At 46.1% G+C, this 17,535-nt stretch overlaps 1 protein-coding gene across 1 annotated transcript in view; it reads left to right on the top strand.

Annotated features, from left to right (window-relative positions):
• UROC1 (urocanate hydratase 1) overlaps positions 1-17,535 on the top strand; it is a 482,866-nt gene that overhangs the window by 388,596 nt on the left and 76,735 nt on the right. Inside the window, exon 17 of the mRNA XM_069643013.1 lies at positions 8,574-8,673. Within this exon, the coding sequence (XP_069499114.1) occupies positions 8,574-8,673 (100 nt within the window). The remainder of the gene's footprint in view (positions 1-8,573; positions 8,674-17,535) is intronic.

Raw genomic sequence — 17,535 nt, 5'->3', positions numbered from 1 at the left:
CTCCCTATGCGGATGTTCGGATTCCTCACAATGGGGTAAAGTAAGTGGGGGTAGAGCGGGCTGGGAGAGATCCCCCACTCACATGTAGAACAGGACAGGTGAGAAAGGTTATCCTGCACAACCTATATTTGGGAAATGCAAAGTTGGGATTTCCGCGATTCTCCCTACATCTGATTTGTAAGGTGCTCACTGGAAACTAAACGTATTGCTGCTTAGCAACCACTATTTTAATATAGCCTTGTTACACATGTCCCCAGGTACAGACGGGTGACTGAGCAAGTCGGGGCTCTTGTGGTGGGGCGATAATGCAGCAACAGGCGGTCTGGTTCCAAATGAACCTTCTGTTAACAAGGAGTTTTATATTTTTTTCATGCTTAATAAATAACAGATATAGCCTTTTGTCCCTGGTGGTGTGCCACTACAGGAGTTTGATTAATTTATTCAGAGTTAGTACCTGGTAGGGCGTGGCTTCCGCCTCAGCCAATGAAGAGGCTCAGAATGGAGGCTTTACCACATGGTAAAGACCCCACTCCGAGCCTCCTCAGAGCTGGAGGCCGTCATCGTCCCCTGCCAGAAAATCAGGTATGGGGGCTCCCTTGCGTCCCCATCTCCCAACCCCCGTCCCCTGTTTCCACATATTTTGTCCCTCCCATTCCGCTCCACTTAACTTGTGCTTCCATAGTAGTGTTCCTGGTGCATCAATGACATGCAAACAGCAGCCATAGAAATGGAGAAGGGACTACGTGTAGTCCCCTCTCCCCGATCCATGCCGGCCATCTTATTTTGTAGTTTAAGCGGTTTCTCAACTTTTTTTTAAAAACTATGCCGGTATGTGCTAGGGTACCAATAGCAATATTACCCAAGAAGAGGATGCGGGGGGCATTACCACGCCAGGGCTTTCGTTAAAGCCCTTGCTTTGTTTGGGCTTCTAACTGGCCCTGGGCATTACCTGACCCGGTAATGCCCCCCCCCCCCACCCCGCTCAGGGTATATTGCTTAAGTATTCATCACTGCTTTGAACCGAGCACCCCATGGACCCTAGTACAGAGCATCTTCCTCCTCCTGTTTAGATCCTGAGATGGCGGGAGGTTGAAGACTGAGGAAAGGAGAGGGCCAGTTGGGAGGTGATGTATTTTGTCTTTTAAGTGGGAGAATATCCCTCTGCTCTCTTGGCAGAGGCTTTTTCAGCATATCCTGGCCACGGGGTATCCAAGGAGATGATGTCCCTGCTGGTACCCCTGGAAACGTTGGATAGCATTACAAAACTGGCTTCTGAAATATTGCCATCCCTGCAAACTCCCCATCTTGAATAGTAACCCGGTGCCCCCCCATCTCAAGTACACATCGCACAAAGGACAGTCTTGTAGAGCAGGCAGAGGTGAAACACCACGCACAAACGTGTAGTAGCACAGGCAGTGTTTGGGGTTTGGAAACGTTCGTAGATGGTGAAGTTACAGGTCTACAAACAAATGCAGGCTTATGCTCTTGCACATCCCTGTAAGAAATTCTTTCCAATTGTGGATTGTCCCTCAAATCTTTCAGCCACCCACAAGTTCTTCAGCAGCCTAGGGAATAGCCACTCTTGCATGTTGCATTTTATAACCAGTAATATTGCTGTAGGGTGTTATGCAATTTGTTGACCATCTCCACCAGGCTTTAGTCCAAAATACCTCCTATAGTAAAATGTGCCCACCTCATTATTTGCAAGTCTTGCCAGTTCTGCTGGAGAATTTCACCTAAAACGAGGGTCAGCAAACTGCAGCTCTCCAGATGTTTTGTACTACAACTCCCAAGATCTCCAACCATGCTGGATAGGGCTGATGTGAGTTGGAGTCCAAACTAGCTGATCAGCTAAAGGTTGCAGACCCCTGACCTAAAAAACAAAACAGTGGCATTCCTGGATAGGACCAGTCCTCCCACCGTTGTCACTATCCCTAGTGGTGGTTCTACGCAGGATCCATTTACCTGTAGGGAGGATGGGGGCGTCAATGGCACCACAACCACTCGCATATTAATGTTCTAAAAACAACCTGCATTTTCTGTCTCAATCCGAGCTGTGGTTATGCCCCCAATCCAATGCATAGCATAGCGGACCTGAGCTACTAGATGTCAGAAGAGGTCAAGAACTGCAAAGCCTCCACTGACAGTATTCCCCAGTCTCTGCCTACCATCGGCTCTTAACCTCCTTGCCTCCACTGTACTCATTTATGTAGTGTTCTGTTGAGTTTTGCAAATACTTGGCTGCTACTGGTGTTTGAAGATCCTGAAACAAGTTATTCAGTTTGGGGCATGTGACCATCTTCGCCACCACTGTTACCTCTTCCAGTCGATGATGATTAGTGGGTCCTTCTTTGCTTTGAGGCTCGTGACATACAAACTTATTTCATGATATAACACTATTTGAGCCCCAAAAAAGCCTAATCTCGGTTGCGCTGCAAGTGTAATCGGGTACAACAGTGACTTTTTGAAGTTTGTCTTGAGTTCTGCGTAACCTGTCAAGCTTTCATCCACACCCAGTAGATGGCAATTTGTTACCTGGGTCAGATATGCAGAGCCGTACCCGCCCCTTAGTGAGACAATAGAGCTACGGTAATGCCGTGTTGCACCTTGATGCATATGTTTACACCTATGCAATATCTTGTCAATTACCCTCTTGCACATTGCTTTACCTGTTCCACATTTGTCAGGACTGGGGCTCTTGGGGCAACAGAGCAGCTTCATTCAATCAAATGTCCCAAGCCGAGACTAAACCTGTGCAAAACCCCACAGATGGTCCAGCTTGCCTGAGACAAAGGGCTTTTCGGGGATGTAAAACGCAGCAAAACGTTCTGCTCCTGGCTTGAGGGGGGCAGAGCATTAAATAACCTCCATAGGTGTAGTATGGTTTAACTCCTAGGGCAAATCATAACTGGTCTTTAGGTACTGAACTGCTCCCTTGTCCTAGTGGCCATAAGGACTTCTCCTTATTCGATATCTGATTATCAGTGTCTGATCGAGTATTAGTGACCTCCCCCTATTTGCCGCAATTAGACTTTAGCCATAATACATGCATTCTTATTGGTAAAGGAAGGCAGCAGGCTGTTGCTCACTCAATGAGCATGGGCTGTGGTCATGAGAACATGACCTGAACCCAATCAAATTTGCCTTACTATTTGTCCCAGATCAGTGGTGGGGTGTGTGTTGCCAGACAGATTTGTTCATCAAGCATCGGGAACTGGAAATTCTCCCACCCCTGTTTCTCGCGCTCCAAAGCCATGCTTTTGCTCTTACATAACTAGTTATAGAACTAAATCTACTACTGTTCACCCTGGCCATGCAGGATCTGTGCTCATCGAGCACATCCCTGGAACCATTTTTACCAGCTTCCCACTCCATGCACATTCAAGCATCCTTTGCATCCTTGCTCGGAACCCTGTGTAATCCTATCATGCTACTCTGTGTGAGCTGCATAGGTTTTGACATGTTCACCTTTCCCAACTTTTCTCCAACCTGTCCACCCACACTTTCCCACCCTAATTGTTATGGGTACCCCAATCTCGTAAATCTAACCTAATCGTCAATGGTCACGTGATCCAACAATTAGAACTGTGAATATTAGAATGTGCCACACTTTGATAGACTTGTGAACTCTCTAGCCTGCGTCACATCTGGATAGAATCGAGAAGGGTAGCAGGTGCTGTACTTTAATGGAATTGAGAATAGCAAGCCCCACACTTAGAACTGTGAATATCAGCATGTTCCACACTTTGATAGAATTGGCAAAGTTGGGCTGCATTGCATCCAGATAGACTGTGAAGGTTGGCAAGGTTCCCACACTTAGATCTGTGAAAATCAACATCTACAACACGTGCATAGAATCGGGAACGATGGCCTGCATCGCATTCTGATGGGACTGCGAAGGTTGGCGGGTGCAGCTCTTGGATGGAATTGTGAATATTAGCATGTGCTACACTTTGATAGAATTGTGAACACTAGCCTGTGTCACATCTGGATAGAATTGTGAATATTAGCAAGCCCCACACTTAGAACTGTGAATATCAACATGTACCATACCTAGATAGTCGTCAACGTTGACCTGCGTCCTATCTAGCTAGGACTGCGAGGGTTGGCGGGTGACGCTCTTAGATGGAATTGTGAATGTTGGCAAGTCCCACACTTGGAGCTGTGAATATTACCAATACAATATAACCCACTAACCCAGAGCTCACATTTCTGCATACTTAAATCACACTAAAACCCACACAACCACTTCTCGCACAGCATCCCGCAGGAACTTCACCACATCCCAACATCAATCAACACATAAGTCACATCAACAGCACACAAGGACTCGCATTGATCCGATATTCACACCCAAGCACAGTTAACGGTGACAACCGAGCTGAAGCTGCCAACAGGACACCACCACTCACTTACATATGCCCTCTCCACCCCACTAACCCACCCCCTTGTTTGCAGATCCACCTGAGCGCCTGGGAACCAACTCTGTTGGTGACGGTGCGCTATATAAATACCTTTAACATTTAACAAGATTCTTCCCTGACTCAGTAGACCGTATGTTGCAACTTTGAATCATTCTAGGTAGTACCTTTGGAAGAAACCTTCATTACATCTGGGTTATTTATTCTACTCTTCCCCCCCCCCCCACTCTTATATTGACTATACTTGTGGTACTGCTCACTTGCATCCTGTGTGGGGGGGATCATGCTTAATTTGATTTCCCCCATCCCAAAATACAAAATGACAGTAATTGCGGAAGAGGTACCCCTCATGACCTTTGTTAATTTCTGTTGTATTAACCGTCTGGTGACCTAGCAGTCGGCATCTTTTGAAACAGCCCTCTGGATTAAAACCAAATGCATTTTCCCACCTACCACTACTTATTTTCACAACAAACCTTATGTAGATAGTTCTACTCGCTCTCTGCTGCCTTTGCCAAGCACCAAACTGTCACATGGCTTTCAACCATGGGCCTGAAATCCAGAAATTATCTGTTTCCATGCGCTCTCTGTGCCAGCAATGCTGTCTCAATAGTTCAGTAGTCTCGCAATCAATCGGTGTGAGGTATACCGCTTTTTGGTCATGAAGCCAATGAGCTGTACCTGGAGTTGACAAATGCTTTGCTTGGACCAACACTTGGAGTGCAGATTTTCAAAGAACTTCTCTTCCCAGTCTCCGCTTCATGGCCGGGATGGATACACTCTGCTTTGTGCTTGCTTAGAGATGTTCCCCATCGCGTTGGTCACCTCCTGTTCGCTTGCTGATCTTACTCTGTACTCCTTTTCAATATCATTAATTGACTCATTTGTTTTTAATCTCCACTTGCTACTAAGTCCATGTGCATGTTTCAGTCTCTTGTACATTCCTCTGTAGTACAATGTTCTGCCCTGTGCCTTTGCTTTCTTATCTGGTATTTTCGTCATTGTCGCCATTTTACGGGACCCAGCAATGGCGCCTCCCCTATGGACGATTCTTTTGAAGGTTTCACTGGTCCTCATGGTATTTTTCTCTTGACTTGGTCATGGTCCTAGAGACCAACTTGGCGCTAAATTCTCAGGTGTGCACTTCAGGGGGTCAGTGGACATCTTATTAGAGGATCTCTAGGCATCTCCTTACACCTGACAAACTTCTGCAAAGATTGCTCCGATAGTACAGTTAGTCGCTTGGCTTTGTGCCCACCTCCGATTGCCTCCAACAAAACCTTGCTTGTCTTTTACAGGTGGTTTCCTAACCATGCACTTCAAACCTACAGACTCAGCTTGCAGACAACACCCATCCCGCGCTAGGCTGCCTAGGATGCGATTGGATGTACTGGCGTCCTAATGGGTAGCAGCACTGGCAATGCACATCATGCCACAAACTGTTCTGAAAGCCAGACAGAGCACCTGCTTGTTCAAAGAATTGTTGCAGCCACGGATTGCACACAGTTCAGATCGCATGCCTTATCCTGGATCATATTTTGTGTTCTGATCCTTTTTACCCCACAAGTATGGTAAACAGATGGTCCAGCTGCCCCACTCCCCCTACCATGAGTTACCCTGAGGCTTGTGCCTGCATGGTCCCATTACAACCGCCCGCATGTCAACCACCTTGCTGGGGATCATGGGGCCATTCAACTCCATGCTGAATCCTTTGGCATCCACATGAGTACCCCCAGGCTACAAGATACCAGTAGTGAAGCACCCTGCTGGTTGCACAGACTGTAGCATCCATCAGTGAGCTCGGGTTGCCTCCATTGGCGATTCGCTGCTTGTCAGGAAGATACCTGCTTAGTAACTATTGATGCTGCTTCCCTGTAGCTCGTGCTTGAGCAATTGAATGCATGGGGTAACCTAGACTCAATCTGAATTGAAATTATAAAATGTATTTTCAAAGTGGCTACTTCATCTCTAGACATTATCTGGATTCTCATGAATCGAAGGTCTCTAAAGTCATTCAAGGTAATTTCTTGAATTACTTGCTTTATTTTATTTGACATTTCATACCCAGAACTCCCCCTATTTTCTAGGTTCTCGTAAAGTTGATTATCTAGAGTTCTTTAGTTTCTAATCGGTTTTCCAGCGTTGTCAACAGTAGGGGTTAATGTTTTATTTATTTCTAGTATTTGGGGTGTCTGTCCTATCCACCTTGGGGCTACATGTTCTAGCCTTTCAACTTCTTTCTCTAGTTGAGGGCTCTCATGACTCCAAGTTCAGTTGTGAATATCTGGCTTGCCTCAAATTATGTAATGTACCATTCCTTCCAGGGCTTCTGGCATTTCTGTTCCATGTATTGTTTTGGTGTTTCTACTTCAATTTCCGGAATTCAGCATTATTCAGTGCTCTACATTTCGCTCACAGAATGTTTTGGCACAGGGTCTTTACTTTCCAGAATGCAGTGTTTTGTGTGCAGGGATTCTCGTGTACAGTTTTTTCAATTCCCATAATGCAGTGCTGTCGTACTTTGGCTGAAACAGCTTGCTATGCAGCCTTTGGTCAACCTTTCATCTCCTTGGAACTTGAAGCAGCCCGACAGTTAAGCGTCATTACAGCCACTGTTTTTTACTCCGAGTTGAGCAAATGCGAAGTAAAAACGGTTCCAACCAAAAATAGAAAAAATGGACCCATAATGAGGTCCACTTCTTCCTTTGACAGCTGCACAGATATGTTGCGATCAGTGGTCCAGGCCGATCCATGCCACTTGAAGGCGGTCTAAGTATTTCAGGCTGATCAACGGTCCCCCACCAGAACATGGGCCTCTCAGTAGCTGATCTGGATCCGCAGTAGCATCTCCAAATCCTCTGTTGAAACTTTCCCTCAGCTATTCACTGGGGCAGTGCTAGATGCATGGGCCTTGATGAGTCTCACTTGCATCTCCAGCACTGTCTGTCTCCCTGGTGTCTCCTCACAGGAGAACTGAAAGATACAGCTTGTCTATCTCTGTGAACTGAGACTTTGAATCTTCTCCAATGCAGTGTTTCACTTTGTTTAAAAGCGCATGCTTCAGTTTACTTTATTACTCCCCGAATACACCATTTACTCCTTAATGTCTATTCGAGACTGCAGGGTGTAGGTCTTTCGTTAAGTGGGCTTCTACTTTGCCGACACGATGAGACTATTAATGTAGAAGAAAGACTCCCTGTCTTGGTCGGTTTTCAATATAACAAAATAAATCAAACATTGGCTCCCTGGACTCTCCACTGTGCTCTCACTCCTGAGATAGCTATGCATGGAGGGAGCTGAGTCAAGGATGTTTACTGGGGCCAATCACGTGGTCCTCTGAGACGCCTTATGGTATTCTGAAAAATGTGCTAAGAATCTGCTTAGCCGTTCTGTTATTCTGTATCGCCATTGTACACATAAAAATGCCAGACGATTGGGAACCATGTAGACTATGGCCGTCAGTCAGCCTGAGATACCTGTTCTTCACAAACGCTCTGAAAATGAAACTGGAATCACAAATAATAGAAATCTACCAGTAAAAATTGAGAAGTTGATTTACTTTACCAAGTATTAGACCGAAAGACCAGTTTGAAAGATTTGCATCCAGTGTAGGGATATGATTCCCAGGACATTTTAGTCGCACTACGAACTGGGGCAACTTTCTCCACTACTAGAAGCATCTGGGCGCCCCCTGCTAGCAACACACTAGTCATCCCCATGGTGCACACAGTGTACCATCCTTGCTTGCCTTAGTAAAGTATAAGGATTTTGTGTGCTACTGGGAGAACATTGTGCAACCGGACAAAAGGTAGGTGATGGGCCAATTCTACCTTCCATTGCAGAATCTACATTTTAGTTATTTCGGATGCTTCTAAAAGTGCATTGAACGCCAAGATGATTCCTATCTAGGACAAGATTGTGTTGAGGATCACTGCAAAACCACTGAGGAAAAAAGGCTAAAAGAAAATATCTTCAAGACTGAATCCTTGGTCCAAAAGTCAAGAATATGAATAATGGCAAAACCAAACCGTTCTGATACTGAGGTGGTAATTCCATGTGCATGGTTCTGGGGTTTGTGGTGCGTGTGAAGAATTGTGATCTGTCGGCATGGCACATTCATCTTTACATTTTTATAATTGTTTCTTTTTTCAGGGCCCAGTGGTGATTAGCCGAGATCACCACGACGTAAGTGGGACCGACAGCCCCTACAGAGAGACATCCAATATCTACGACGGGTCTGCCTTCTGTGCAGGTGATGCACAATGCTTAAAATTGTTGTGATCAAAAATGGTTGGGGGGAGAACCTGGAGTGAGGCTCCAGTTTATAGAAATCTTGGTTTGTTCCTTGCCCCTTGAGTTGTAAAGCAAGAGCTTGTATGGAAGGGCAGAGGCACGCCTGCTTACAGGGGAATCCCTGTGGAGGCAGGAGCCGGGCTTGGGGTTCATGACCACTTCACTGCCCTTTCAGAGGGAACTACTTTTGTTTCTGGACTGTCTAGACGTGCTCATAGTTGCAAAAATGATCCATTCTTGTTTATTTCTTTGAATTTTGTGAAATGTGCCAATTATAAAACTAGGACTAAAAGTCCCAGAATGCAAAGAAAAACCAGGACTGGATAAGCACCTGCAAATTGGAAATGTTTATGTTGGCAGCTATGTATGTTGCTGCTTTTCTTTCATCCGAAAGGTTGGGTTGTGTTTAGTTTATTTATAGAGCGCACCTAAGCCTGAGGTATCTGGGCGCTTAATCTTGAGCAGTAGGCAGAGGTTATCCTTATTCCTCTGCACAGTCCCCACCTCCTAGTCACCCCTTCCCAGGTCTGTACAGGGATGCTGGGTTGTAGAGCATAGCGGCTCTGCACCACTGCAGGTCTGTGCACGGGATTCTGGTCGGATAGGAGGCCACACTTCGCCTGCTCCTGGGATCAGGGGCGGGACACGCCCACCTGTTTGGGCACAGGATACATCACTGAACAGCCCTATATTGACGGATGCAGATGTATCCTTTGTAGTACGTCACTCAGTGGATGCAATCCACTCCAATTCCTCACTCTATGAATAGACGCCTACCTGGAGGGATGCGCAATGAGTGCAAGTGACAGTGCCTCAAAAGACCAGGGGGAGGGGTTTCTCCCGCGACATTTTTTAAAAAGGAGATAAAATGGTGCCTTTTACAGCGGTACTTTTTGTGACCAATTGTGAAAAAAGTTAACATTTTACAATTTCTTCTGTATGTAACACTTGAGAAAAATCCAGTACATCCGGTCACCAACACATCTATGCAAGCATCATCACTGTAATGCACTTAATGAATCCTGCTGTCCGTGCCAAATAATGCCAATATTGTCACTTTAAGACATGTTTATACACAACTGTGTGCCAGTATTGCAAGTGTAGGAACGTACACATGTTGGCAGAGCTTTATACCAGTACAGTATGGCTATGGTAAGAAGACATTCTTACCTTGGCTGCACGTAATCATGCTATTGGTGCCACTGTAACAGCACACATGTTGCTCTGCGCACTGTCCGTCTTGCCACTGTAAGAAAAATGACCACGCTGAATGTGCCGGTTTTGCAGCCAGCGTCCAAAGTAGATCAGGAGTGCCATCACTCAACTCTGCCAGCACTTTGGCAACTCCTTCACCGTCCAGCCTCGCCCTCCCCTTTAATCCTCTTTACATATGCAGACCGCATACATAAACCTGCACATACACATGTTGGCGTGCCCACGACACCTCACATGAGAGCAGTCTTTTACACACTTAGTGGGCGCATCAGGACTCGCTGCCAGTCTCCTATGGCCCATGCGCTGGCAGGAAGCCAGGGAATGTCCAAAGAAAAAAAACTCCCCGAGTCGTGGTTCTTGCAGTCGCGAGATCTGGGACATCATTGCACCAGACATGTGTTTAGCATGGGGAAGGATGCTATTGAGAAATTGATTTTCGTTAGAGGCACTTTTGTAATGGGCAAGTGGAATCACACAGCCATATGAGGAATTGCCACATAAAGAAAAATAAACTGGGTGGTTTGTTAAAAGTAATTGTGAGGGATTCAACCATCCACACGGGGAGTGTGTGCTCGCCTGGGCTTTTTTTTGGATGATTTTTTAAGAAATGGATTGATGGGAGATCAACCTCAGAAAATATGTGGGGCTAATCTGCACACATTTTCTAATGCTTGCCGCACACCAAACACATAGTCCAGTGTACTCTGGTGAACGGAGCCTACAGGCACAGTCCTCCATGTGACATTTATTTGACAGGTGACAGAGGGGTGCATGAAAACAGCCAGAGGAGAAGGGCAACACATTCCTCCTCCCATGGACAGCCTAATTAAATATCAAAGGCTCCATGGAACTGCCCTGTTCTATTGTCTGTTCTGTGTGGTGGCGGTGCATACCAATGAGAGTTAATTGAAGCAGGCCTGCGAATAGGCCTGGTCACAGAACTTAATGGGCAGGAAAACGAACACCTCTTTGATATGCAATGTGTCACCTTGAAGCTAGCTCCCACCCGTCTGTATGAAGGGCAGTGAATTGCATTACTGGGTACACTATTTACTGTAAGGAACCCCTCCAAAGTGGACCCCTTTCAGAGGGCCACAGTATGTGATTAGAGTGAGACAGAAGTCTGTTCTCACCAGAAACATTTCAAGGGAGACCTGTGCTTTGATCAAGAGCTACAGAGGGCTCAGTTAACCAGAGACACTGTAATCTACAACAGACAGGAAGATGGGTGGGACTTGGGAGTACATGTTGTCACCTCCTACCTTTCCTGTAGCAAAGCACTCTGCTCCGGACTACACGCATAACCGAATATTGTTGGTTGGGGCCCCAGATTGGTTCTTTAAGGTAGGCTTAGCTTGCACTGGGGCCCATTTGGCTTTAAAAGAGGGCTGCACCCCTCATCTAGCAGATCTGAAGGCTTCACCAGAAGCAGGAAAGAATAACTCAACATTGGACCCTGTCAGAAGGTACAGTCTACCTTGCAGCTTCCGCCAGTGAAGGAAGGGCAGGATTTTCAAGAGGGAAGCAAGATCCCTCCCGTAAACATCTCCCAGGGAACAGAGGGAGATACTAGATTCGGTGGACCCATCCAGAAGCTCCAGAACCGGTACCCAGCCAGCACACAGCGTGCCCTGCTAGGTTCTGCCAGCAAACTTCTCTGAACAAAGGACAAGGCCGTTTCCTGCAGAGACACTCCTCAGCTTTGGGCCGTCTGCCAGAAAGAACGCCACAAGCCCTGCAAAGAACCTAAGAGGGGGAGCCACAACAAGCATCAACCAGCGTCCATCTTTTAAGGACATTTTTTGAGGCAGTCGAGCATTCGAATTGTGACCGGCTGCACCACTCACTGTTGTCACGCTGCAGTCACTAAAGCCGTCGGAGACGCCTCGACCAGAGTTCCAGATCCGCCAACCAGCACAGAGAACAATTCTTGACCGCGAGCCGCTGTGTGCTGTCCGTCCAGCCTTGCTGAACTGCCTGCTGTCCACAGCGCCCTCCCATCTTGAACTCTGTTGCAGGAGCTGCATAGTGTCCTGGAGCCGACTCGACGCTGTCAAGCATCAAGAACATCTCAAGCACCAGGTACATTGTGGTTCTGTCCCCCTGGTCCTTCTCTGAAGGCCCCTAGTGACATTTACAACCCCTTGCTTCCTTGGTGCTGAAACCAAATAACCTTGAACAGTTGAGACTGATTGCTTTACTGACTACCCTCCTAGCAGTATACGAGTGCATCCCTTTCCTTCGTGAAACTGTCTCTTCTGTGATCCTTTACAGTGTGGGTTGTATTTTGTAGTGTGCTAGAACTGTTGGTTGTAATAATAATAAAGTAGATATGTGTATACAACCTTGCCTGGACAGTTTCTTTTATCAATGGGTAATAATTGTATTTTTGCTGTGTTGCAACTAAACAACAATCAACGACCTTGTGGCGATGAGCCTGCTGTTCAGTCCACGTTTCCAAAAATTGGACAAGGAGGTTTATAATTTACTTGTGTTCTAATCTGTTTGAATCCCTTATGGTGTACTAGAGTTGTGGGGGCTGATTGATGGTTTAGAAACCGGTATTCATCCCTGGACCACTGGTGCCCCGGAAGAGGCTTAGTCACACTCCACTTCCTACCCTACCTGAGACTGGGCGACCTTCCACCCAGTGTTTCCTCCCCTGGCTGGTTGCTTGTCGATCTCTTGCTGCCAAATTGCACAGACTCCCCTCCACACCCTGCTCCCTTGTTTCTCTGCTTCCCTCCTTGTTCTTCCCCCTCTTATGATTGTAAAACACTCCATTGCTGTCCGAAGCTAGGTCCACCCTCAAATACATTAATAATAAGAATAATATAATAAATAGGCCAGAAGCAGAATTCTGCTCTTGGATTCTATAATTTCACAAATAGTTCTAAAATAGTTTACACACCTTCAAGAAATTGTGCCTTTTTGGAGGAAGGTTTGTTTTTGGCCAAACCATCAGGCGCAAATGGTATTCCTTGTGTTCCCTTTACTAATACTGGCGAAGTTCGAGGCTTACTCATGAAACCAGTTCAGAAGTTCAAAAAGAAAACCAAATGAGATATTAAAAATAGCCAGCTGTATAGTGCGATTACCCTAAATATGAGTGGAATATAAGCATGATAAAAGGGAACGCAAGAAATAATATCCTCATCTGTTCCAGTGAAGTTAATGGGATCACAGTTAACAGGAGTTGATATGTAGAAAAATGTGATCTCAGACAAATGTAAGAAATTAGACGATAAAGTCCCTTTCATGGAACAAGTCTCTGAAGGTGGGCAAGTCCAAAGGCTGAGTTTCCCCCCCCCCCCCAAACTCCATGAAGTCTGTAATCCCTGCGGTGATCCTCTGGCAGTACTTTCTATTGTGATTGAGAAAGCTCACACCTGTCCGTGTGTGAGGAAGTCTACCACCCACACGGTGGGTGTGGGCACGCCAGGGCTGTTTTCAAATTTTAAATTAAATTGAATGATGCTAGATTAACCATCAGAAAATATGTAGGGCTAAACCCCACTCCTACACTCCCTGCATGACATAGACCTGTGTACTCGGAGTGGACACAGCCTACAGGCGCAGTCCTCCCTGTCATATTTAGTTGGGATCTGACAGGTGGAGTACACAATGCATCTCAGAAGAGGAAGGGCCACAACCTTCCTCCTGCCGTGGCCAGGCTAATGAACTATCAAATACTCCATGGATCCGCCTTGTCGGTTTGTTTACCTTCTGGAGATGGTGGCAGCAATTGACATAATGACAATACTAATAGTATATTTCAAACGGGCCCACATGGGATCTGGCTGCAGTGGCTAAAATGAAGGAAAACACAACAGCCCTTTCAGATGCACTGAAGCCAGCTCCTGCCCTAAAGTATCAATGACAGTGAGCTTTCATGCCTGGTACATGTGTTTACAGTAGGCAATCCCCACAGGGGGACACCATTCAGAGGATAGGAGGATGTGATGTGATGGAGACAAAGTCTGTTCTCGCCACAGCTTTAAGGGAAACCTGCCACTTTAATCACGAACCGCAGTGAGCTCAATTAACCAGAAACCCTTTGATCCACAACAGACAGGAAGATGGGTGGGACTTAATACTATGTTTTCAACCCTTGACCTTTTCTGTTGCAAAGCATTCTGGTTATGACTTCATGCATACAGGAGATTGTTAGTGGGAAGCCAGGATTGGTTCATGAACGTAGGCTTGGCCTACACCAATCACTATGGCCCATTGGGCTTTAAAAGAGGGTTGAGCCCCTCTTTTGAGCACATCATCTGAAGTCTTCTCAAGGAGTAACAGCTCCTCATTTGGACCCTGTATGAAGGTACCGCCAGTGAAGAAAGGCCAGGATTTCCAAAGAGGGAAGCAAGATCCCTACCCTAAACATCTCCCAGGTAATCAAGGGAGATACTGAATCCAGAGGACCCTCCAGCAGTTCCAGATACTGTACCCAGCTTGCACACAGGGTGCCCTGCTAGGTTCTGCAAGCACATTTCTTAGGTGTGAAGTGCCAGCGAGTCTCTGAACCAAACACAGGACAAAGATGTTACCTACAGCTATCTCCTCAGCTTTGAGCCATCTGCCTTAAGGAAAGAAGCTAGGAGTGGTGCATCAACCAGCGTCCGCATTAAAGGACATTTCGAGCCCCTCAAGCCACAACAGACAGCACTGACCACTGCTCGACCACTGCTTCACAGCCACCAACCAACACTGAGGCAACGAATCCTGACCCTGAGCCGCCATGTAGGCCAGCCTGCAACAGTCCATCCAGCCTCACTCACCGAAATGCCTGCCGCCTGATACCTGCAGCTGTCTCATCTTCATCTCTGTCTCCGGAGCTTCAAAGCATCCTGAAACTGACTCGACCCTGTCAAGCACAAGGTACATTGTGGTTACGTCCCCCTGGTCCTTCTCCGAAGGCCCCTAGTGACATTTTATGATGCATTGCTCCCTTTGTGTTGAAACCAAGTATCCTTGAACTATTTTGATTAATTACTTTACCGACTACCCTGCTGTCAGTATCTAGAGTGCATTCCTTTTCCTTCTGGAAATGGTCTGTCTTCTGCATTCCTTTACAGGGTGGGTTGTATTTTGTAGTGTGCTAGAACTGTCTGTTGAATAAAAAAGTATATCTGGTTATACAGCCTTGACTGGACAGTCACTTTCATCATTGGGTAATTGTCTTTTCACTGTGTGGCAACTAACCACCGATTCACGACCTTGCAGAGATAAGCTTGTCCCTGCCACGTTACCAAAATTTGACAAGGAGGTTTATAATTGACTAATATGTTCTGATCCCTTCTGGTGTACTAGAGGTGTTGGGCTGATTGATGGTTAGAAACAGATATTCATCCCTGGACTACTGGTGCCTCGAAAGTTGATTCATCACACACTGGTTCAGTGTATAGTGAGTTCTTTCACTGCACAGGTGCAGGGCAGGGGTATTTGTCCTTGGCAGTGCTGGTAAATTGGCTCAGCGGGTTGAGCGCCCGCTGCTGCGATTTGTGTTCTACAGGTCACAGGTTCGAATCTCGGCAAGGCCAACTCTGTCTTTCATACTTCAGAGTTTGTTAAATGAGTCCACTTCGGTTGGGATGACAAATGAATGTAAATATGTTCTATGTACAGTGCTTGGCCGTAAGCGCTATGCAAATAACAAATCCTCATCATTAGCTGGCCCCCTTCACGCGTTTATGGGCGACTCCTAGTCAATAGGCACATGTAAGTGAAGTGCCCTCTAAATTTCTATCATTCAGCACCCTTTTTAGGAACTTCCATTAGCCCACTCATCCAAAGTCTTCTATGCAGGGTGGACCATTACTGAACCCACCTTCAGCTGGAGCATGAGGCTCCAACAGCCACAAGACCATGGGCCTCATGACTTCGGCGGTGTGGGAAGAAATGGCAGTAATGCATTGGTAACTCTTTTGCCACTGCAATACTGCTGCATTACTGCACTGCCGTACTACAACTTTGGTTGAGAGGTGGAGGAAAAACCTGCAGCAAAATGCTGGAGGCAATTCCGTCGCCTTACAGGAAGAAAACACTCATTATTGCCAGCAGTAATTACGCTGAAATCTCTGCGTCCTATGGACTACGTAAATGGGGACCAACACTGCCGTACCACCAATTGATATCCAGGGGTAATTCCGTCAGACCAAGTGCTGGTAATGAGAATTCTGTTTGCCGGTATGCTACCAGATTTACCACCATAATACCGCAAAACTTCTACAGAGGACCAAAGTCTTTTGCACAGCATGCCCCTCAATGCAGGCAGGCCTTGGTCAGTTTTCATCCCATTATTCTCTGGGATAAATTGAGTGGGGGTTGGCTGCTCAAACTTTCAATCAGTGGGGTGGCAATCAGGTAGTCTTTTATTCCAGAGTCGGCAACACGCTCCTACAGATGCAGGCCAGGCCTTCATGAGCTCCTCCCCAAAGTACCAAATCCCATTACACGTAGTGGGCAGTTCCACTACATTCCCGCTTACACTTAGGCAGGGTGGTGGTAGATACAGTGATCATTCCTGGCCTGGTCCTAGCTAGTAGCCACTTGTTTAATTCCATATGGTTGTTGTCCGATATATCCCTTATGCCTGTAAAGCCCAGACACCCCCCTTACTCCAGCCATACTCCAAAACTAAAAATTGTGAAGCCTGGCACATCAAAGGCATGGAAGAACCATCACGGCCTGATAGGTGGCCCTAAAAGTAGTAAGCAATAACTATCTGCAACATTTAAACATATAATTCTACATCAAATTGGAATTAATTTGATTCTGGATTTTATTTATCCTAAATTGCATAATGCTTGCATAAATCAAACTGGTGGCTGCTGGCACGGTTAAAAATAGAAATGTGCCATTGAATCCAGGACTGAGGTCCAGTACGGCTTTGTGGCGAGAGCTCAAGGCAAACTGTGCAGGCTCTGAAAGGGAACATGATCCCGCCTTTCCATGTCTACTTAAACTACATTTCTCGTACTATACAATCAGCCTTAAAATGCACATTATACTCTGCTCTGGAATCGGGCCCTGAATTAGTAGAAACGGAGGATAATTCTGAGGGAAGTTACTCATAAAATGCAAACATTCAGAATCTTGACACAATACCATAGAATACCTCAAAGGTGCACAATCTCAAATGATGCTCCACACCAGTACTAGGTGGACCTCGAGAAAAGTGGGTGGATTCTCAACTGGTCAAGGCATGTTGAGAGCAAGTGTTGGCTTGCTATGTGCTGCCACATTGCATGCTTAGCCTTCGATGGAGCGGGCTATGCCCATTGACCAATCATGGGATTCGTTCGTAGCATTCGCTCAACTGCTCTATGATGATCCAATGCCCATTACATTTTTCAAGCGCAATTATACCATTATTTTCTACATGGGCCTTTGAAGTTTAGAGTTCCATTTAAAAAAGGTATTACCCAAATTGACCTTTTACAATTTACCTTTTGTCCTAAATGACCTAATTATAGTGGTTCTAATTGACTTACTGCATAATTGACCTTTATATCATTTTAGTTATTTTATATATGTATTGTTTGGGTTTTGGATTATATATAAGGGGATTGGGTGGGGAGTTGCAGGGGGTTTTGGATTGGGT

Source organism: Ambystoma mexicanum, chromosome 2p (genome assembly GCF_040938575.1).
Source record: "Ambystoma mexicanum isolate Mex_15411 chromosome 2p, UKY_AmexF1_1, whole genome shotgun sequence".
Classification (NCBI taxonomy): domain Eukaryota; kingdom Metazoa; phylum Chordata; class Amphibia; order Caudata; family Ambystomatidae; genus Ambystoma; species Ambystoma mexicanum.
This window is presented reverse-complemented; position numbering and strand designations above follow the sequence as displayed.